The following is an 18,492-nucleotide window of genomic DNA, read 5'->3' as shown; positions in this document are numbered from 1 at the left end:
GTTAGACATGCTTTAATTGAAAAAGAAAATGAAAACTGGTGTGCTATTAGAAATCATTTTCTTTCTACTGGCCTTTTTTAAGAAGAGAGAGGGAATTTATAGCCCATAGAATTACGAATTACGAATTCTGTGAATAAATAAATGGGAGAGAAGGGAAAGTTCTTCCTCACTATAGAGTGCAACTAATAGGTATAGAAAGAGTGATGGAATTCGGAAATCACATTTTGGCAACATCATAATAATCAATGGAGGCTTGATATAGTAGGTGAAAGTTTGATGGTATTTACATACTCACAAAGGAAAAAATAAAGACTTTACAATGGAAGAAGCTGCAGATACCATCTTAGCTAAGTGGTTAAGTTAATGTCACCAGGAGAGGAATAAACATCATGTGCTTCCTGATATGATGCACAGAGAATAACATGATATCAGTCTGTGGTGCTCCTGCCAATCTAATCAGGAAGAAATGTTAGACATGCCCAGATTGAGGGACATTCTGCAAAATAAATGGTCTATATTATTCAGAAATATCAAGGTCACTGAAGATAAAGAAAGACTAAGAGACTGTTGCAGACTGAAGGAGACTAAAGAGACATACGTAAATGCAATGTGGCATCCTGGATTGGATCCTGAGCCAGAAAAAAGTACCTTCTTTTGTTACAAGGGACCTTAGTGAGACAGTTGGCAACATTTGAATAAGGTCTGTAGGTTAAAAAACTGTCCTGTATCATTGTTAATTTCTTGATTTTTGCTATTTATTTTGTGGTTATATAAGGAAATGTTTTTCTTAAGGGTACACATTAAGAAGTATTTGGGGGAAAAGGAGACATCTGTAAGTCTACAAGTATTTCAAAATGAGTTTTAAAGAAGGAAAAGGTAGTCAGGGGAAATGATGCAAGTCTGGCTGCGGTTCATCCTGTGGCACTGAATGGTCGGCAGTCCCATATTATCAAAAGTTTTCAACTCTTACGTAGTGTAATTTCTAGAAGATTCTCATTCCAATATGCATAATTCTTCCACATGTCTGGATATTTTGATTATAACGGAAATGCATGCATTCAGAAAATGTGAACACATTTGCAGACCATGGTTTATGAGGTCACATACTCAAAAATCTATAATATTTACGAATATGTACATTATTTGACCTGGAGTTTATAGATTTAAGAATTTTTTGTGGTTACAGTATTTTTGTTTGCTTTATATTAGAAAACCAAAACTTATGAAGGTGTAGTTTTAGTGTTTATTACATTACATGATATTGTTATTTTGTTTTTTAGACCACATGAACTAGATTTTAAGTATGTAATGAAAGTGTCGTCTTTGAAAAAAAGACTACCAGAAGCTGCTTTTAGAAAACAGAATTACATGGAGCACAAAGGTCTGTTCAGATGTCATGGTACACTGCATGTCCTGAGCTTTGTTTCAGTTATTTTCCACCCTTTCTTTCATACACACATGCATGCGCACATGTGCACTCTCTCTCTCTCTCTTGCCCTCTTACTTCTGTTTTCCCTTAAGTGATTCTTAAAAGGTCTTTTGTGAAAGGTGTAGAGTAGCTCTGAGATTCAGTTCCTGGGAGGTTCCCTCTCTACCTACTTTGTGGAGAGTTTATATCATAAATGAGTGTTGAATTTTCTCAAAAGCTTTTTCTGCATCCATTGAGATTATCATATGGTTTTTATCCTCCAATTTGTTAATATGGTGTATCACATTGATTTTTTTGTGTATATTGAAGAATCCTTGCATTCCTGGGATAAACCCCACTTGATCATGGTGTATGATCCTTTTAATGTGTTCTTGGATTCTGTTTGCTAGTATTTTGTTGAGGGTTTTTGCATCTATGTTCATTAGTGATATTGGCCTGTAGTTTTCTTTGTGACATCTTTGTCTGGTTTTGGTATCAGGATGATGGTGGGCTCGTAGAATGAGTTTGGGAGTGTTCCTCCCTCTGCTATATTTTGGAAGAGTTTGAGAAGGATAGGTGTTAGCTCTTCTCTAAATGTTTGATAGAATTTGCCTGTGAAGCCATCTGGTCCTGGCCTTTTGTTTGTTGGAAGAATTTTAATCACAGTTTCAATTTCAGTACTTGTGATTGGTCTGTTTATATTTTCTGTTTCTTCCTGGTTCATTCTCAGAAGGTTGTGCTTTTCTAAGAACTTGTCCATTTCTTCCAGGTTGTCCATTTTATTGGCATATAGTTGCTTCCAGTAGTCTCTTATGATACTTTGTATTTCTGCAGTGTCAGTTGTTCTCCTTTTTCATTTCTAATTCTGTTCATTTGAGTCTTCTCCCTTTTTTTCTTGATGAGCCTGGCTAATGGTTTATCAATTTTGTTTATCTTCTCAAAGAACCAGCTTTTAGTTTTATTGATCTTTGCTGTTGTTTCCTTCATTTCTTTTTCATTTATTTCTGATCTGATCTTTATGATTTCTTTCCATCTGCTAACTTTGGGGGTTTTTTTGTTCTTCTTTCTCTAATTGCTTTAGGTGTAAGGTTAGGTTGTTTATTTGAGATTTTTCTTGTTTCTTGAGGTAGGATTGTATTGCTGTAAACTTCCCTCTTAGAACTTTTGCTGCATCCCATAGGTTTTGGGTCGTGTTTTCATTGTCATTTGTCTCTAGGTATTTTTTTATTTCCTCTTTGATTTCTTCAGTGATCTCTTGGTTATTTAGTAGCATGTTGTTTAGCCTCCATGTGTTTGTGTTTTTTACAGTTTTTTTCCTGTAATTGATATCTAGTCTCATAAAGTTGTGATCGAAAAAGATACTGGATATGATTTCAATTTTCTTAAATTTACCAAGGCTTGATTTGTGACCCAAGATATGATGTATCCTGGGGAATGTTCCATGAGCACTTGAGAAGAAAGTGTGTTCTGTTGTTTTTGGATGGAATATCCTATAAATATCAGTGAAGTCCATCTTGTTTAATGTGTCATTTAAAGCTTGTGTTTCCTTATTTATTTTCATTTTGGATGATTTGTCCATTGGTGAAAGTGGAGTGTTAAAGTTCCCTACTATGATTGTGTTACTGTCGATTTCCCCTTTTATGGCTGTTAGCATTTGCCTTGTGTATTGAGGTGCTCCTATGTCAGATGCATAATAGTTACAGTTGTTATATCTTCTTCTTGGATTGATCCCTTGATCATTATGTAGTGTCCTTCTTTGTCTCTTGTAATAGTCTTTATTTTAAAGTTTATTTTGTCTGATATGAGAATTGCTACTCCAGCTTTCTTTTGATTTCCATTTGCATGGAATATCTTTTTCCATCCCCTCACTTTCAGTCTGTATGTGTCCCTAGGTCTGAAGTGGGTCTCTTGTAGACAGCATACAAACGGGTCTTGTTTTTGTACCCCTTCAGCCAGTCTGTGTCTTTTTGTTGGAGCATTTAATCCATTTACATTTAAGGTAATTATCAGTATGTATGTTCCTAGTACCATTTTCTTAACTGTTTTGGGTTTGTTATTGTAGGTCTTTTCCTTCTGTTGTGTTTCCTGCCTAGAGAAGTTCCTTTAGCATTTGTTGTAAAGCTGGTTTGGTGGTGCTGAATTCTCTTAGCTTTTGCTTGTCTGTAAAGGTTTTAATTTCTCCGTCGAACCTGAATGAGATCCTTGTTGGTAGAGTAATCTTGGTTGTAGGTTTTCCCCTTTCATCACTTTAAATATGTCCTGCCACTCCCTTCTGGCTTGCAGAGTTTCTGCTGAAAGATCAGCTGTTAACCTTATGGGAATTCCCTTGTATGTTATTTGTTGCTTTTCCCTTGCTGCTTTTAAGATTTTTTCTTTGTATTTAATTTTTTTTTAAATTTATTTATTTATTTTTGGCTGTGCTGGGTCTTCGTTTCTGTGTGAGGGCTTTCTCTAGTTGTGGTGAGCGGGGGCCACTCTTCATCGCGGTGCACGGGCCTCTCACTATCGCGGCCTCTCTTGTTGCGGAGCACAGGCTCCAGACACGCAGGCTCAGTAGTTGTGGCTCACGGGCCCAGTTGCTCCGTGGCATGTGGGATCCTCCCAGACCAGGGCTCGAACCCATGTCCCCTGCATTGGCAGGCAGATTCTCAACCACTGCGCCACCAGGGAAGCCCCTGTATTTAATTTTTGATAGTTTGATTAATATGTGTCTTGGCGTGTTTCTCCTTGGATTTATCCTGTATGGGACTCTCTGCACTTCCTGGACTTGACTGACTATTTCTTTTCCCATGTTAGGGAAGTTTTCAACTATAATCTCTTCAAATATTTTCTCAGACCCTTTCTTTTTCTCTTCTTCTTCTGGGATCCCTATAATTGAAATGTTGGTGCGTTTAATGTTGTCCCAGAGGTCTCTGAGACTGTCCTCAGTTCTTTTCATTCTTTTTTCTCTATTTTGCTCTGCGGTAGTTATTTCCACTATTTTATCTTCCAGGTCACTTATCCATTCTTCTGCCTCAGTTATTCTGCTATTGCTTCCTTCCTGAGAATTTTTAATTGCATTTATTGTGTTGTTCATCATTGTTTGTTTGCTCTTTAGTTCTTCTAGGTCCTTGTTAAACGTTTCTTGTATCTTCTCCATCCTATTTCCAAGATTTTGGATCATCTTTCCTATCATTACTCTGAATTCTTTTTCAGGTAGACTGCCTATTTCCTCTTCATTTGTTTGGTTTGATGGTTTTTTACCTTGCTCCTTCATCTGCTACATATTTCTCTGTTTTCCCATTGTGCTCAACTTACTGTGTTTGGGATCTCCTTTTCACAGGCTGCAGGTTCATAGTTCCCATTGTTTTTGGTGTCTGCCCCCAGTGGATAAGGTTGGTTCAGTGACTTGTGTAGCCTTCCTGGTGGAGGGGACTGGTGCCTGTGTTCTGGTGGGTGGGGCTGGATCTTGTCTTTCTGGTGGGCAGGGCTGCGTCCAGTGGTGTGTTTTGGGGTGTCTCTGAACTTAGTATGATTTTAGGTAGCCTCTCTGCTAATGGGTGGGGTTGTGTTCCTGTCTTGCTAGTTGTTTGGCATGGGGCATCCAGCCCTGGAGTTTGCTGGCCATTGGGTCGAGCAGGGTCTTAGCGTTGTGACGGAGATCTCTGGGAGAGCTCTTGCCGGTTGATATTACATGGGGCCAGGTGGTCTCTGGTGGTCCAGTGTCCTGAACTCGGCTCTCCCACCTCAGATGCTCAGGCCTGACACCAGGCCGGAGCACCAAGACCGACCCTGTCAGCCACACGGTGGGTCTAGGGAGAAACAGAATTTTTCACGATAGCATTTTAAAATAAGAAATGTTCTGTGTTTCTGATTTTCTCCACAGTCTGTTGCCAAGATATGTGCTTCAATATGTATGAGGTGGAACTGTCCAACAAGCAAGGGGAAAAAGTAGATAAACTAACAGAGTACATTAAAAGGGAGCAATTGGTAAGAATCATCAATTTAAAATATTATGTTTTCCTTAAATTGAGAAATTGATATCTATTTATTAGTTGGCTCTGCCTAGATTGAATTGTTTTAGCTTGCTTAAAAGGATTTTTTTTTTTTTGGTCACGCCCCACAGTTTGTAGGATCTTAGTTCCCTGACCAGGGGTCAAACCCGGGCCCACAGCAATGAAAGTGCCGAGTCCTAACCACTGGACCGCCAGGAAATTCCCTTAAGAGGATATTTATCATTTAATATTTATTGATATGATATTTATTGGCTAACATATTCATCCCCTTTATATCTTAGTTTACTTTTTTTGTGTCTCACTAGTCAGTTCATACTCCTGGTTTTAAGTATAGGAGGACAGTTTTTCTCAAATCCTTTTTTGTTGTTGTTTTTGTTTTATGATGGAAGAATTGAGTAGATCCCTAGTATTTCTGCATTAATCAAAGGAGATTGATTTGTGAGATATTTCTTTAAAAGTGAACCTTGTCAACACATAGGTGTATAAAGAAAGAAAAGTTGCTGCTTCTATTGTTTTCATAGTGTAGAAAAAGCACGATTCTGCTGAGAAATATGTAACATCCAAAGACCTCTCCACTATGTTAACCAGGGCTCCTCGGTCTGAGGATAGGAGTAGATGCTGACCTTATAGTGAGTGATTCCCAAACATCCCAAAGGAAACGGTGTGAGTGATGGAAGTGACCAAACAAGTCTGCTCAGCCCTTAGTGGCACAACAGACTTATCCCCATAGTAGACAGCATGAAACCAGTAAATTAACAGAATAGATATGTGAGCTGCGTTGGGAGTAGTGTCAGGTAAGATGCTTGAGTTGCATGTAACAGAAATTCAAACTGGCTTAAACAATAAAGAGTTTTGATAGGCTTACTTTTCAGTTTTAGGTGATAAAGCAAGTTCAAGTGCGGTTTGCTCAGGACTCTTTTTCTTTCAGCTTCTCCCTCCTCTGTGCAATAGTTCTGTCCTATGCTGCCAGTCAGGGCTGCGTGCTTCCTTTTTGCATCCAGAGAGAACCCGTCCTCCAAACCATGGCTTGTGTCCTTAGACCAGTTCCATCATCTGCATGTCTCTCAACAGTAACTGGAAAGGGAATGGCCCACACTGATTAGCTCAGGCCACTCAGAGCCCACCTTCCAGAACTGGGTGCGAGGTCAGTGCCCCCCATTCTGCAGTAAGGAGATGCAGTGGATGACACAGGATGCTGAGCAGATAACCACTGAATATCGACTGGGATTATAGGCTATGTGTTTTTGAAGTAGTGTAGTTCATTTTATATTTGGAAATTAAAAGGAAGAAAGTTCAAAGATATTTTCAGAAAATGCATTAGTGAAGGGCCTACTTGTGAGTGCTTCTGGTATTGAACTCAGGAGACTCGGTGCCCAGCTTTACTTCACAGTTTGTGTGTTAATTACTTACAGAAATTACTTATCACATAAGGTCCTTCCCTCTCAGTGCTCCAGACTGCTTTTCCTGCCTCATTTTATAATGAATATCGGTCTCCCTACCTAGACATTGAGCTCCTTGAGGGTAGGTATCATGTCTTAAGCATCTTTGACATCTTGATGCCTGGTGTATAGTGGACGAGCAGTAAATATCCCTTGTACCTACAACACTGGACTTTAAGACACAGTACTGAGGAAGGTCTCTTCTTAAAAAGGTGGTAAAGACATGTATGGCTGGATTTTTCTGTGTGTAAATGGAAAAGGCTAGAAGTAGATATTTCAAAGATTCTATGATTTTTTTTCCCCACAAAGGTTAAAATAGGAACTTTATATAGCCCTTTCAGCACATAATTTGAGAGACTAATAAGATACACTACATATTTGTTTTATTTGCACATATTTTGGAATAAAGAAATGTACAGTTTTAAGCAGATATAGGATTTTACTTTCATCTATATTACGAAACTAAAATTCAGAATAATGTAGCTAATTATTGTCACTTTTACTCTTTACACCGATAAAAATGTAAAACAAGAATTACATCTGTTTGCTGATAAATACCAAAGATATGGGTATATATAACTGTTGATACATTTATTCAGTAATTCTTTCTTGAGTGCTTACTGTGTGCCAGAAGCAAAAAGACAAATAGTCCCTGCCATCAAGGAACTTATAAGACTGTAGGAGACAAAAATGTAAACCAACCAATGCGTAGGGGCTGTGATAGAAATGTATGGAGACTCACAATAGTGATTGTTCCTGTGGGTGAAGTTTCAGTCTCATCATTAGTTCCAATAAATAATTAGAAAAGAAGTCTTTTTTTCATACTTGAGTTGTTGTTGAATAATTTATTGATTTATCATATTTGTAGGCTTATGACCTGTCAATTTTTGAAGTATGTTTTATCACTTTATAAAGTGGTATATTTTATTCAGTTTTTTTAACTGACAAATTATTGTATGACATTGAATTTTATCTTTGTTAAGGGTATATAGGCTTTTGAAATGGTGACTAATGGGGAAGAAGAGCTGTTATCTCTGTGATGTAGAATGACAGAAGATGCCACTGAAGAGTGTGGTAGAGGGAAAAAAGAAGTATTTATTTTTGTCTGCATTTCTTATAACCGGGGGACCTAATGATGTTATTTCCAATTATTACCCATCTCTTAGGAAGCTGTAGAAAGGATTCTTTTAATGGATGGTATCTTCCAGTTTTTCTAGTTCCAGGATTCTGTGATATGTTTTGTATTAAAATGAGCTTAACATGTTAATCATAGGTCTGATTGACCTTGAATTTGTAGTGGCTGAATGGGAACAGAGCGGCTACTTAGCAGTATGAAATGTCCAACACGTCAATGAAAAAAATGAAAGACGTTGTTTCTGATTGATTTGTTATGTAGTTGAACACTATCCTAAAACTAACCCATGATGTTCTAGTTATTTATTATATGTAGCCCTAACGAGGCCAAGATTACTTGAATGCTAAGGAACTTGCAGTTTCTGATACTGGGGACAAAATTGTCCTGATTCCCATAAATACTGACATTTCAAGAGTTTTTTTCTTTAACTTTTTATGAGCTTAAAAATCACTGAAGAATGTGGTAGAGGGAGAAGGAGAGAGGAATTGACTCTTTCTTGCTATTTTATGTTTAAGGCAATCATCAAATGCTTAGAAGATCGAGAATTTTTCATTTTACTTACGTCGTCAGCCTTAATGTCAGAAGCAAGTAAGAACAACTTTTTTGAAAAAATGTTTTTCAGTATGTTTACTTTTATTGTATAAGATCAGCAACCTGACTTTTCTTCTGATTCTCATTCTGTGTAGGTTTTGGAGAGGAGCAGATGGGTCTTCACGGGTTGCATTTATTCCATTCATCCCTGTCAGCAGGTAAGGACACAGGACTGGCAGTTCACTGCACCTGTGGGCCATTTTTCATTCCTCATCTTAAACTCTCAGCAGCATATGACCCTGGTAACTCTTTTCTTCTTTTAAATAACTTTCTTCCTTTACTCTCCCTGGTTAATCCTTCATCTCCTTTCTTTGTAGGCTTATCCTTTCCTGTCTGCTCCATGCTCAGATATCCACCTGCCTATTGACATTTCTTTCTACTTAAATGTCTCAGATGGTCCTCACATTCAGCATGTCCAAAACTGGATTCATTTGTTATTGAACAACAAGAGCTAGGAGATGGTTTTATCATAGTCTCCCAGTCAGTAGGACTTAAGGTCCTCACAGAAGCACTTCCCTCTGTCTGGACTACTTGTCTCCTTCCCCGTGATCGGATGATGTTGACCACCCCCCCAGCCAGGACCAGGAATTGCCTGTTAGGGGCAAAAAATATTGCTCCTGCAGTATGTAAATAGATATACAGTATATCTGTGGTATTAGAATTTCAGAGGGCAGTTAGGAAACAAAGTCTAGAAAGGCTCTCTCTGGTAGGGGGGAGATAATGAATAAAATTGGAGGAGAAGTGCTGGTCTAGCCAATTACCCATAGCTGTCAGGTGTCAGTTTAAATATCACTTTATTTATTCCCATCACCACTCTTCCTTCAATGAGGACCCCTAGGCTTTTCACCAATATAATTTAAATATTTATTTTTATAATTATTTAATGCCTGCCTTTCTTGTATTCTACTGCATCCCTACTGCTTAGCAATGTCAGGCACCTAAAAAATAATAAATGCTTGCTGAGCAAATAAATAAATGAAAGTAAATGAGTCATTTCTTTTTGTCATATGAGGAAAATTTCCTCATTGTTTTATAATCACACTGTGTATGTTTAAACATAATTTGTATATAGTATATAGTATTTATAAAGCTACAACCAATCCAAAAAAATTTTTGTAATTGATGTTTTTAAATTGTATTCAGCTACTCAAAGCAGAGAACTACTGGCATCACCTCTTTGGAATAAGCAAAATATTACCAATTATAATAACATAATGGCAATAGCTGCTTGCATTTTTCAAGCATTTACTACATTGGTATTCTGCTCGGCACAATTGATTTCACAGCCCTTAATAGGTATTTTTATTATGACCATTTCAGAGATGAGGAAACTGAAACTTAAACTTGCCCAAGGTCAAACAGCTGACTCTGAGCTGGCTTCCAGCTCTGTTCCCACACTGCCTCCCTCCGTATGCAGGAGCTCTGCCTTCATTCTTATCTTTAGGTGTACACTACCACTTGAATAAGAAACATTAGTTCCTGTACCATTTGGTGTTGAACAGCACAGGATTTCTTTTTGAGTAAACATTGGAGTGTTGTGTTCAATGTTCACAGCCTCCTCTAGTTCATTAAGACACTTTTCTATTTCTGGTCACTCAGAAATGTTCAGTGCTGTGGTTATTTGTTTTAAGTTGAGTGACTCTTCGCTTAGCAGACTTAAAAAGTTCTTAGATTTCATAATAGCTGTTACAAATCGTTCTGACTTCTGCCTTTCCAAATTCTTGAAATAATGAAGTTGTCTAGAAAACTACTGCTTTATTGTGAACTGTTAGTAGGACCTAAGAACTCTGTCATGTTTTATTTTTCCTTGTTACTTTCTAAATGAACTGCAGAGAAAGGAATTTTTATTTTAATGGCTAGCCACATTTTCCTATTTATTTATTTATTTATTTATTTATTTATTTTTGTTTTTTTAAAATTTATTTATTTATTTGGCTGTGTTGGGTCTTCGTTTCTGTGCGAGGGCTTCCTCTAGCTGCGGCAAGCGGGGGCCACTCTTCATCGCGGTGCGCGGGCCTCTCACTATCGTGGCCTCTCTTGTTGCGGAGCACAGGCTCCAGACGCGCAGGCTCAGTAGTTGTGGCTCATGGGCCTAGTTGCTCCGCGGCATGTGGGATCTTCCCAGACCAGGGCTCGAACCCGTGTCCCCTGCATTAGCAGGCAGATTCTCAACCACTGCGCCACCAGGGAAGCCCTTTCCTATTTATTTTTATTTGCCATTCTTTTCCTGATACCTGCTCAAGTATAAATGTATTCAGCTAGGTTTCTTAATTTTGAGGTTACTTTTTCGTTAAAAAGAATGGTATAATTCATACTTCAGTTTAGTAGGCACCAAAGGTCTTTATTATCTGTGGGTTTTTTATTACTGATAAATTACATTTTCTAGGATTTTATTACCTATTTCTCAGTGACCTGACCTTTTCTCTTCTTTCCCTGTACTGTTTTCCTTTAGGTTATTGATTTGCTGAAAAATTAGCATTTCTGTCAGAGAGTGAACCAGGGAGAGGAAGTAAAATACAGACTAGTCAGTCTAGTTACATAATATTAAAAATTTTCATTTGATAGAGAAGGTGATGAAATATATACCAGTAGTTACCATGAGACTTGGGGGTTACTTAGGGTTTACTTTCTTTTAGTTCAACTGGTTTGTGTTGTAATTCTAGTTTCTTTCAGTTTTATTGAGATATTATATAATTGACATACGGCACTGTATAAGTTTAGGGTTTACCAGCATAATGATTTGACTTACATACATCATGAAACAATTACCACAGTAATTCTAGTGAACATCCATCATATCATGTAGATACAAAATTAAAGAAAATAGAAAAAAAAATTTTTTTTTCCTTGTGATGAGAACTATTAGTATTTACTTTTTTTTTCTTCTTTGGCTGCGTTGGGTCCTCGTTGCTGCATGGGCTTTCTCTAGTTGCGGCGAGCGGGGGCTACTCTTCATTGCAGTGCACGTGCTTCTCATTGTGGTGGCTTCTCTTGTTGCAGAGCACTGGCTCTAGGCGCACAGGCTTCAGTAGTTGTGGCTCGCAGGCTCGGTAGTTGTGGCGCACGGGCTTAGTTGCTCCATGGCATGTGGGATCTTCCCAGACCAGGGCTCGAACCCATGTACCCTGCAAAGGCAGGCGGATTCTCAACCACTGCGCCACCAGGGAAGTCCCAGTATTTACTTTCTTAACTTTCATATGTAACATCAGCAGTGTTAATTATTTTTATTATGTTGTACATTACCTCTTTAGTACTTAAATTTATCTTATAACTGAAAGTTTGCACCTGTGACTACCTTCTTAAGAGAATTTGAAGTAGGTCATATAAGGTACAGATCAGATATATTTTAAAAGCAGAAAATGAGAATAGAAAAGTAATTCTGCCAACTCTAAATGCTGGTGCATTGAGTTCACGCTGGGCTCCTGGTCAGATGAGACGGAGCTGCAGGCGGGCCTGCCTTCTTCATTCTCACCTGGTGATCCCATCTGAGTGACTCTTTTTTGGTTCTGTGTGTGCATGTTTTCATATATATGGAGATAATATATATTCATTAAGCACATCCATAAGTCTTCTATTAATTGCTATTTAGATTACCATTTGAAACACTGTATCATATTTAACCATCCTATAATTTTGTAATCTAAAGCGTTTTTTCCTTCATGTTTTTGAAAAAAAAAAAAGAACTTTGGGTTTCTAATACATGTGTATATATTTTAGGGCTGAAAGACTTGAAAGTTGAAGATGACATCTCATTGAAGGTGGTACCTATTTTACCTGCCCTTAATTGTGCCCTGCTGGAAGCAAAGAAATCATTCTCTGAAAAAGGAATCTGTCTAAACACATTAGTAAAGCATAATTTCCAAGAACTGTACAAGGTGGACAAAAGTTCTTCATTGACTGCTGCTTCTCAGGATGGAATTAAAGAGACTGCATTCTTTGGCAAAGTGTCCAGTGGTTTTGACTTGACTCCTCCAGCTGAAAAGTGCCCTTTACAGTCTTTAACTCAGTTGAGGTCTTATATTTCAGATCCTAACGGGTACATTTTGGAAGTATCTACTGTACTAGACTTATTGGCAGAGTGTCCTCAGTCTCCTTGTATTTCAGATGGAATTTGTGATGTTGGATTTTCTTTAGTTATGACTCCAGATCCTGAATTTCACGACTCAGAGGCAGAAGTAAGAAAAGAAACAGAAACACAAAAGAATTCTGAAGAGATGTTTAAAGCAAGGCAGGGAGCTCTGGTCCCATTAAGTCCAGCATCAAATCTGAGAGTTCAGCCTAAGAGAAAAGCAAGCACGCTGCCCGTGGTACAGAGTAAAAGGGTGAACTTGTGCCGTCCCTTTCCCAAAAGAACTTCTGCTGGAGCAAACAAGGGTCCAGACTCTCCCACAACTCTCAAGTTAGTCAAAGGACAGTTTCCTCAGAAAAGAAAAAGAGGTAAGCATGTCTGTATGGATTTTCAGATGAGCAATTAGTAATAACTGTTGTGTGTTAACCCTGTTCCTATGTGACCATCCTGGACTGTAGCTTGACAGTGTCCGTTAGCTCTCTCCAGGTGATTTGTGTGCATGCTAAAGTTGGAGAAGCAGTAATCTAGATAACATGAAAATCAAGAAATAGGACAAAAGCCCACTCACCAAAAGCTTGTATTTCACTTGTAAAACTGCTCAAATCATCACTCAGTTATTTACTTACCTGTCTAAGAAATAAGGTCATTCCGTTTCTGAACTGTCCTCAGACAAATTCGAGTGGAAGAAGAGGGTCTCCTAAAATCAGGCACACTAAGAACAAATGGCAAAAACTGATAAGTGATAGCCCGAACATGTTTAAAGAGGGGGAAAAGTGCCTGGACTCTCCAAAACTAGAGCATCCTGGGGCAGAATTTCTAATGCTTTATGTGTTTTAAAAGTGGTCACCTGGATCCTACTATAGACCTATTGAAACAAGGTCCAGTGGCCTTGAGACATACATATATTGAAACAGTTCCACAAGTGGTTTTGTTGCCCCCTGAAAACTGAGGGAGAATCAGCTTCCAGAGCCATTTAATGTTAGTCAAATGCACTTCAGTGAACAGAGCACAACAAATAACACAATTTTGGCTTAGAGTCATCTCAGATTATGTGCGGTGTATTTTGTTTAAAACTAGGGAACTTATGCTCTATGACCCCTTAGAGAAGAGGTGAGCAGACTGGGGCCAAAGGGCCCCTCAGGCATTACCTGTTGTCTCTGTCCTTCACTGCACTGGCACAGGTGGGCGGCTGTGACTGAGGTCTGGCCCTTCACAGAAAAAATTTGCCAACCCTATCTGTAGTATTTTGAATTTAAAAATTTTGATGCCTAAAGAAGAAACATTGGAGGTATGTGGATCCCCAGGATCCTAGATAATTAAGATTTTACCCTGTGGTTTAACAAGTAGTTATTTCTGGCCAATTATAGTTTGAGAAATTGTGTGTGTGTGTGTGTTTAGGAGGGTGGTAGAAAGAACGGCAATATGAAGCAGCGACTCACACTCTACATTTCCTCACAAATTCCAGGCCAACCATATTGGGTTTCTTCTCTATATGAACCATTTTAAAGGTATTAAATAAATTACCTATAATTCAACATATATGTTGTCACTGTTTCTCAAGTGTTTTAATTTCATCTACTATAAGAAATATGTTTTAGGGACTTCCCTGGCAGTACAGTGGTTACAACTCCACACTTCCAATGCACAGGGCATGGGTTTGATCCCTGGTCAGGGAACTAAGACCCCACATGCCACACAGTGTGGCCAAAAAATGAACAACAACAACGATGTGATTAAACCAGCCAAGATGACTAAATATAATACCACAAAAACTCAAAAAAAAAAAAAAGAAATATGTTGTATATTGTAGTCCAGTACACACAAATTCATACATACTGAAACAGAAATTTCAGAAAACATTTACCCTAACTATGTGTAATACAATCTGATATCTTCTATTCTGTTTCATTTAATAAAGAATTCTGGTTGCAGCCCATTAAGTTTATTTTATAATACACCCATGGATTATTGCATGCAGTTTGAGAAACATGTCATTGAGTGATGCGAATAAGCAGGGCAGTCCCTGCAGGATCACCTGTTTCGTGTTTCTCCTTTTCCTCGCAGGACCTAGGTTGTGAGAGATGTTCCCCTCCTGCCCGTGCAGACGTTACGCTTCCCCTAGTCTTGATCATCTCATCTTATTTTCTTTCTCTTCTTAATTTAGTCTTAACAGTTTTCCTGCTTGACTTATATTTTGCCTTTTTTTACGCTAAAAATTTTAGAAATTGTAACCAGTATAAAATCAGAAGTCTTACTCTAAAAACAAAACTCCTGCTTTATTGCCTTTAATAGTTTAGTAGGGAAGAAAATAATTAGACCCAGGGAAATGTACAACATTAAGAGAGTCTAAAAGCTTTTTAAAAAAACCTTTTATTTTTCTAACCTTCAAAAGAATAAAATGAAATTGGTCTCTTTTCTACATTTCACTAATAACCGTCACATTCTGAAACTGTTTAATGTTTTCTGTTCTCAATTAGAAATAGTATTTTCCATATAATGTGATTTTAAAATATTTGCAAACATTCACATGTGTGATTATTTTGTATAGTCAGTGGGGAAAATGTTTTCACAGGGAACATTTATTAACATTTTTTTTTAACTCTTAAAGGATTGAAACACTTTCTGCGTGTGATACAAGCAGGTTGTTAATAGTTTTTTCTCCTCATGTGCCTCCACCTTTAGTTCTTTCCTTCCTTCCCTATGAGAAGTAAAGCTGAGCATTTTGTAAGAGAAATGAGCAATTATAATAGATTTATAGGAAGTTAAATCAGAAGAGGACTTTCTTCAATGTACCTTCCTCTGTCTTCTCTTAAGAGATGATTTTTCAGGCAGTATTAAAGCTTTGATATTTAGGTGTAGTGAAGGAAAATATGTAAGATGGCTCTTTGTGAACCTATAGTCTCTTCTCTACAGTGTGATCGTGGTTTTAACCACATGGCTTTGTGGAAGCTGTGTCGCTTTTGTGTAAATTGAATTATCCGTCACCCTGTGCTGTGAACTAGCATGTTCAGCCTTACCTGCCACATCAGTCAGCAAAGATTACGGAATTTTTTTAAAAAATTAAGTCATGCCTTGTTTTTATAAAGTTATTACTCTGATATTTTTCTTCTAATCCTAATTAGGGATATAGACCAACACTTAGCAAGTTCAAAAATCTTTTAATGAAATACCCCAAATTTTATATTTTATTCCCCATTATTAAAGTTAACCCCCCAAAACAAATCAAAGGAAAGCTATGCTGATAAATATGTGAGCCCCCTACCCCTTAAAAAACGGTGTCTTTTCTGCATAAGGTGCTGAAGTGCTGACTGCACAGTTTGTACAGACAACCAAATTGGATAGGAAAAACCAAGAAGCTCCTATTTCTAAAGATGTTCCAGTGTCAACGAATGCTAAAAGGGCAAGGAAACGAGAGACATCTCCAGTCAAAACTGTTCCAAGGGCTAAGCCACCTGTGAAGAAATCTCCACAAAAACAGAGGGTAAATATAGTAAAAGGCAATCAGAATCCCAGAATCAGAAAGCAGCCACAACCTGGTAAGAAATCCTCTTCCTGTAAATTTCAACACCATAATACGGACTAATCGAGATTATAAGATAGCATATTGAAACAGTATAAGATCAGTTGAAATCTGTCACGTTCTTTTGGTCTTCTTTAGTTCAGACACTGACAGGACAAGTAACTTGGTTTCCCAGTGTGAATAAATTAGAAAGTGCAAAGATTCATACCTTCACTAAATAGACCCTACTTTTCATTTTGCAGAAAGCCTGAACATGAACTGTTTAGCAGAGTTAAAGTATAAATGGCCTTTTTTATGACTAAATTCACAAGCAAGTAGCATCTGGCAGTATTTTTCTGGACCATAATCAGTTATAAAAAGGAGATTATAAGTTTGTCCAGAGGGAACTATAAAGACATGGTTCAAAGCAGTCAGTAATCCTGAATCCTGTATTTGGTTTTAAAAGGCATTAAATTAATTTTAAAAGCAGTTTTACTTTTCTACTTCTACTTTTGCTGAAGTGAATAACCAAGTCTCCTTATGTGAGCCAGCAGCTGACTGCTAGTTCTGTGTTCCACCTGCTGGAACCTCGTCGTTGCTGGCGTGTTCCCTCATCACTGCGGACCTCACTTTTCTCCCAGCTCCATGTCCCACTTCACACCCATCTCTCTGAGTAGAGTGCAGCTCCATCAAGCTGCAAAATCTATACATTTTACAGTATCTTCGGTATTGAGTCCTACTGTGTTGTATGTGTGGTGGTGGGTTTTGTTTAGAAAAACCTTCATTTCCTCATACCTCTGTATTTCCATCAGTTTTCTGTCTAATCTCATGATTCTACTTTCTCTCTTATCTATCTTTAGACTTTTTTAAAAGCCTCAAATATAGTGGAATTCAGGGAAAGAAACTCTTGTTGGGGTGATGGTATTATGGATGAGCTTGGTTTTTTCTTTCCTCATTTTTAAAAAAAATTTTTTCGGCCGCACCTCGCAGCATGTGGGATCTCAGTTCCCTGACCAGGGATCGAAACCACACTGCCTGCATTGGAAGCGCAGAGTCTTAACCACTGGACCACCAGGGAAGTCCCTTTCCTCAGTTTCGTTAATGTTGTTTATGACTGAAGATTTTTCTGAAAGCTCCTCAGTCATATCACCGTACAACCTGTAGAGAGTCATACCCAATGCGGACTCTCTGCTTGTCTCCCCAGGCAGTTACGAGGTGGTCTTACCCACGGGCCCACATTTCTCTCCTGCCATTTCCCAATGCGTGCCTTCCCTGTCAGGCACGTGGTGCCACCCACACGAACCATGCCTGTTGTCACACCTGTGCAGTCCCCTCTGCTCAGCTAAGTCCACACGGAGCCATTTCCTGATGCTCTAATCTGCACTCATTTCTCCTTTTTTTTCATTTCTTTTTGGGTTTTTGAGAACATTAAAGAGTTAATTCATACTATTTTCCAATCATCTGGTGTGTCTTGGTCCTGTCTTTCCAAGTAGTTTGTAAACAGGATGAGTATAGATACATACATAATGCATTGTATTCCCAGCCTTGTCATTAGAATTCCTTGTGCTGAATTGGCTTCTGTATAGTTGTAGGCTAATCAATTAGTGGGAGGAGGTATGCAACTGGGCATTGGCAGAAAAGTGAGCCCAGAAAATGAAAAGTTTTCAGAATGGGTATTCAGAAATAGGCCGATTTGTATTGCAAATGTCTGTATATATTGTGCAGCCACATTCTAAGTTAAAATTTTAAGATTACCACCTTTTAAATAATGTGTTAATTTTTCTTTTATTTCTTAATCACCCATGCTAATCCGCTTCATTTCTTTTACTTGAAATATCAGAGTTTAAGAAGGCTCAGTCATTTTGTTACTGAAACTAATCGTTTTCAATATAGTTTTTATTTACTGAACTCTTTATATTTTTTATAATTTATTTGGCATCATTTTATCTATATTTCTTAAAAGAGATAGATTATCAGTATTGTATTTTTAATTAACTGAAAACCTCTAACAAGTCAGTAATTAAATGATTTACCTGAAATGACACATATTTATTAAAATGAACCCTTTTTCTTGATTCAATACAGTGTTCTCTATATCAGACCTTCCTCATAGTGATACTCAGTGTAAGAACCATAGTATTTAAGGATAGAATGAACTTAGTGTCAGTAAACACATCAGATCCTAAAATGAACGTGTTTCTAGTTCACCCGGGGGGTTCACGAGACAACTCTCTTTGGGCCACTTTCTCGTACCTCACCCCGTTGGGCTTTGATATTTTAAATAAAAACTGGGCAGTGGTTGATTAATTTTACCCTCCTCACCATACACACACTCTTGTCATTCTGTTTGATGACC

At 37.9% G+C, this 18,492-nt stretch overlaps 1 protein-coding gene across 4 annotated transcripts in view; it reads left to right on the top strand.

Moving 5' to 3' along the window:
* Positions 1 to 18,492, top strand: part of TASOR2 (transcription activation suppressor family member 2) — a 71,095-nt gene that overhangs the window by 31,655 nt on the left and 20,948 nt on the right. For all 4 annotated transcript variants that reach the window (XM_036842223.1, XM_036842222.1, XM_036842224.1 and 1 more), the window contains 6 exons: positions 1,281 to 1,381; positions 5,274 to 5,377; positions 8,493 to 8,565; positions 8,664 to 8,726; positions 12,286 to 13,005; positions 15,931 to 16,173. In XM_036842223.1, the coding sequence (XP_036698118.1) occupies positions 1,281 to 1,381; positions 5,274 to 5,377; positions 8,493 to 8,565; positions 8,664 to 8,726; positions 12,286 to 13,005; positions 15,931 to 16,173 (1,304 nt within the window). The remainder of the gene's footprint in view (positions 1 to 1,280; positions 1,382 to 5,273; positions 5,378 to 8,492; positions 8,566 to 8,663; positions 8,727 to 12,285; positions 13,006 to 15,930; positions 16,174 to 18,492) is intronic.

The sequence above is a fragment of the Balaenoptera musculus genome, chromosome 2 (assembly GCF_009873245.2).
Source record: "Balaenoptera musculus isolate JJ_BM4_2016_0621 chromosome 2, mBalMus1.pri.v3, whole genome shotgun sequence".
Lineage (NCBI taxonomy): Eukaryota > Metazoa > Chordata > Mammalia > Artiodactyla > Balaenopteridae > Balaenoptera > Balaenoptera musculus.
Note: the sequence above shows the minus strand (reverse complement) of the source record. Positions and strands in the feature narration are given on the sequence as shown.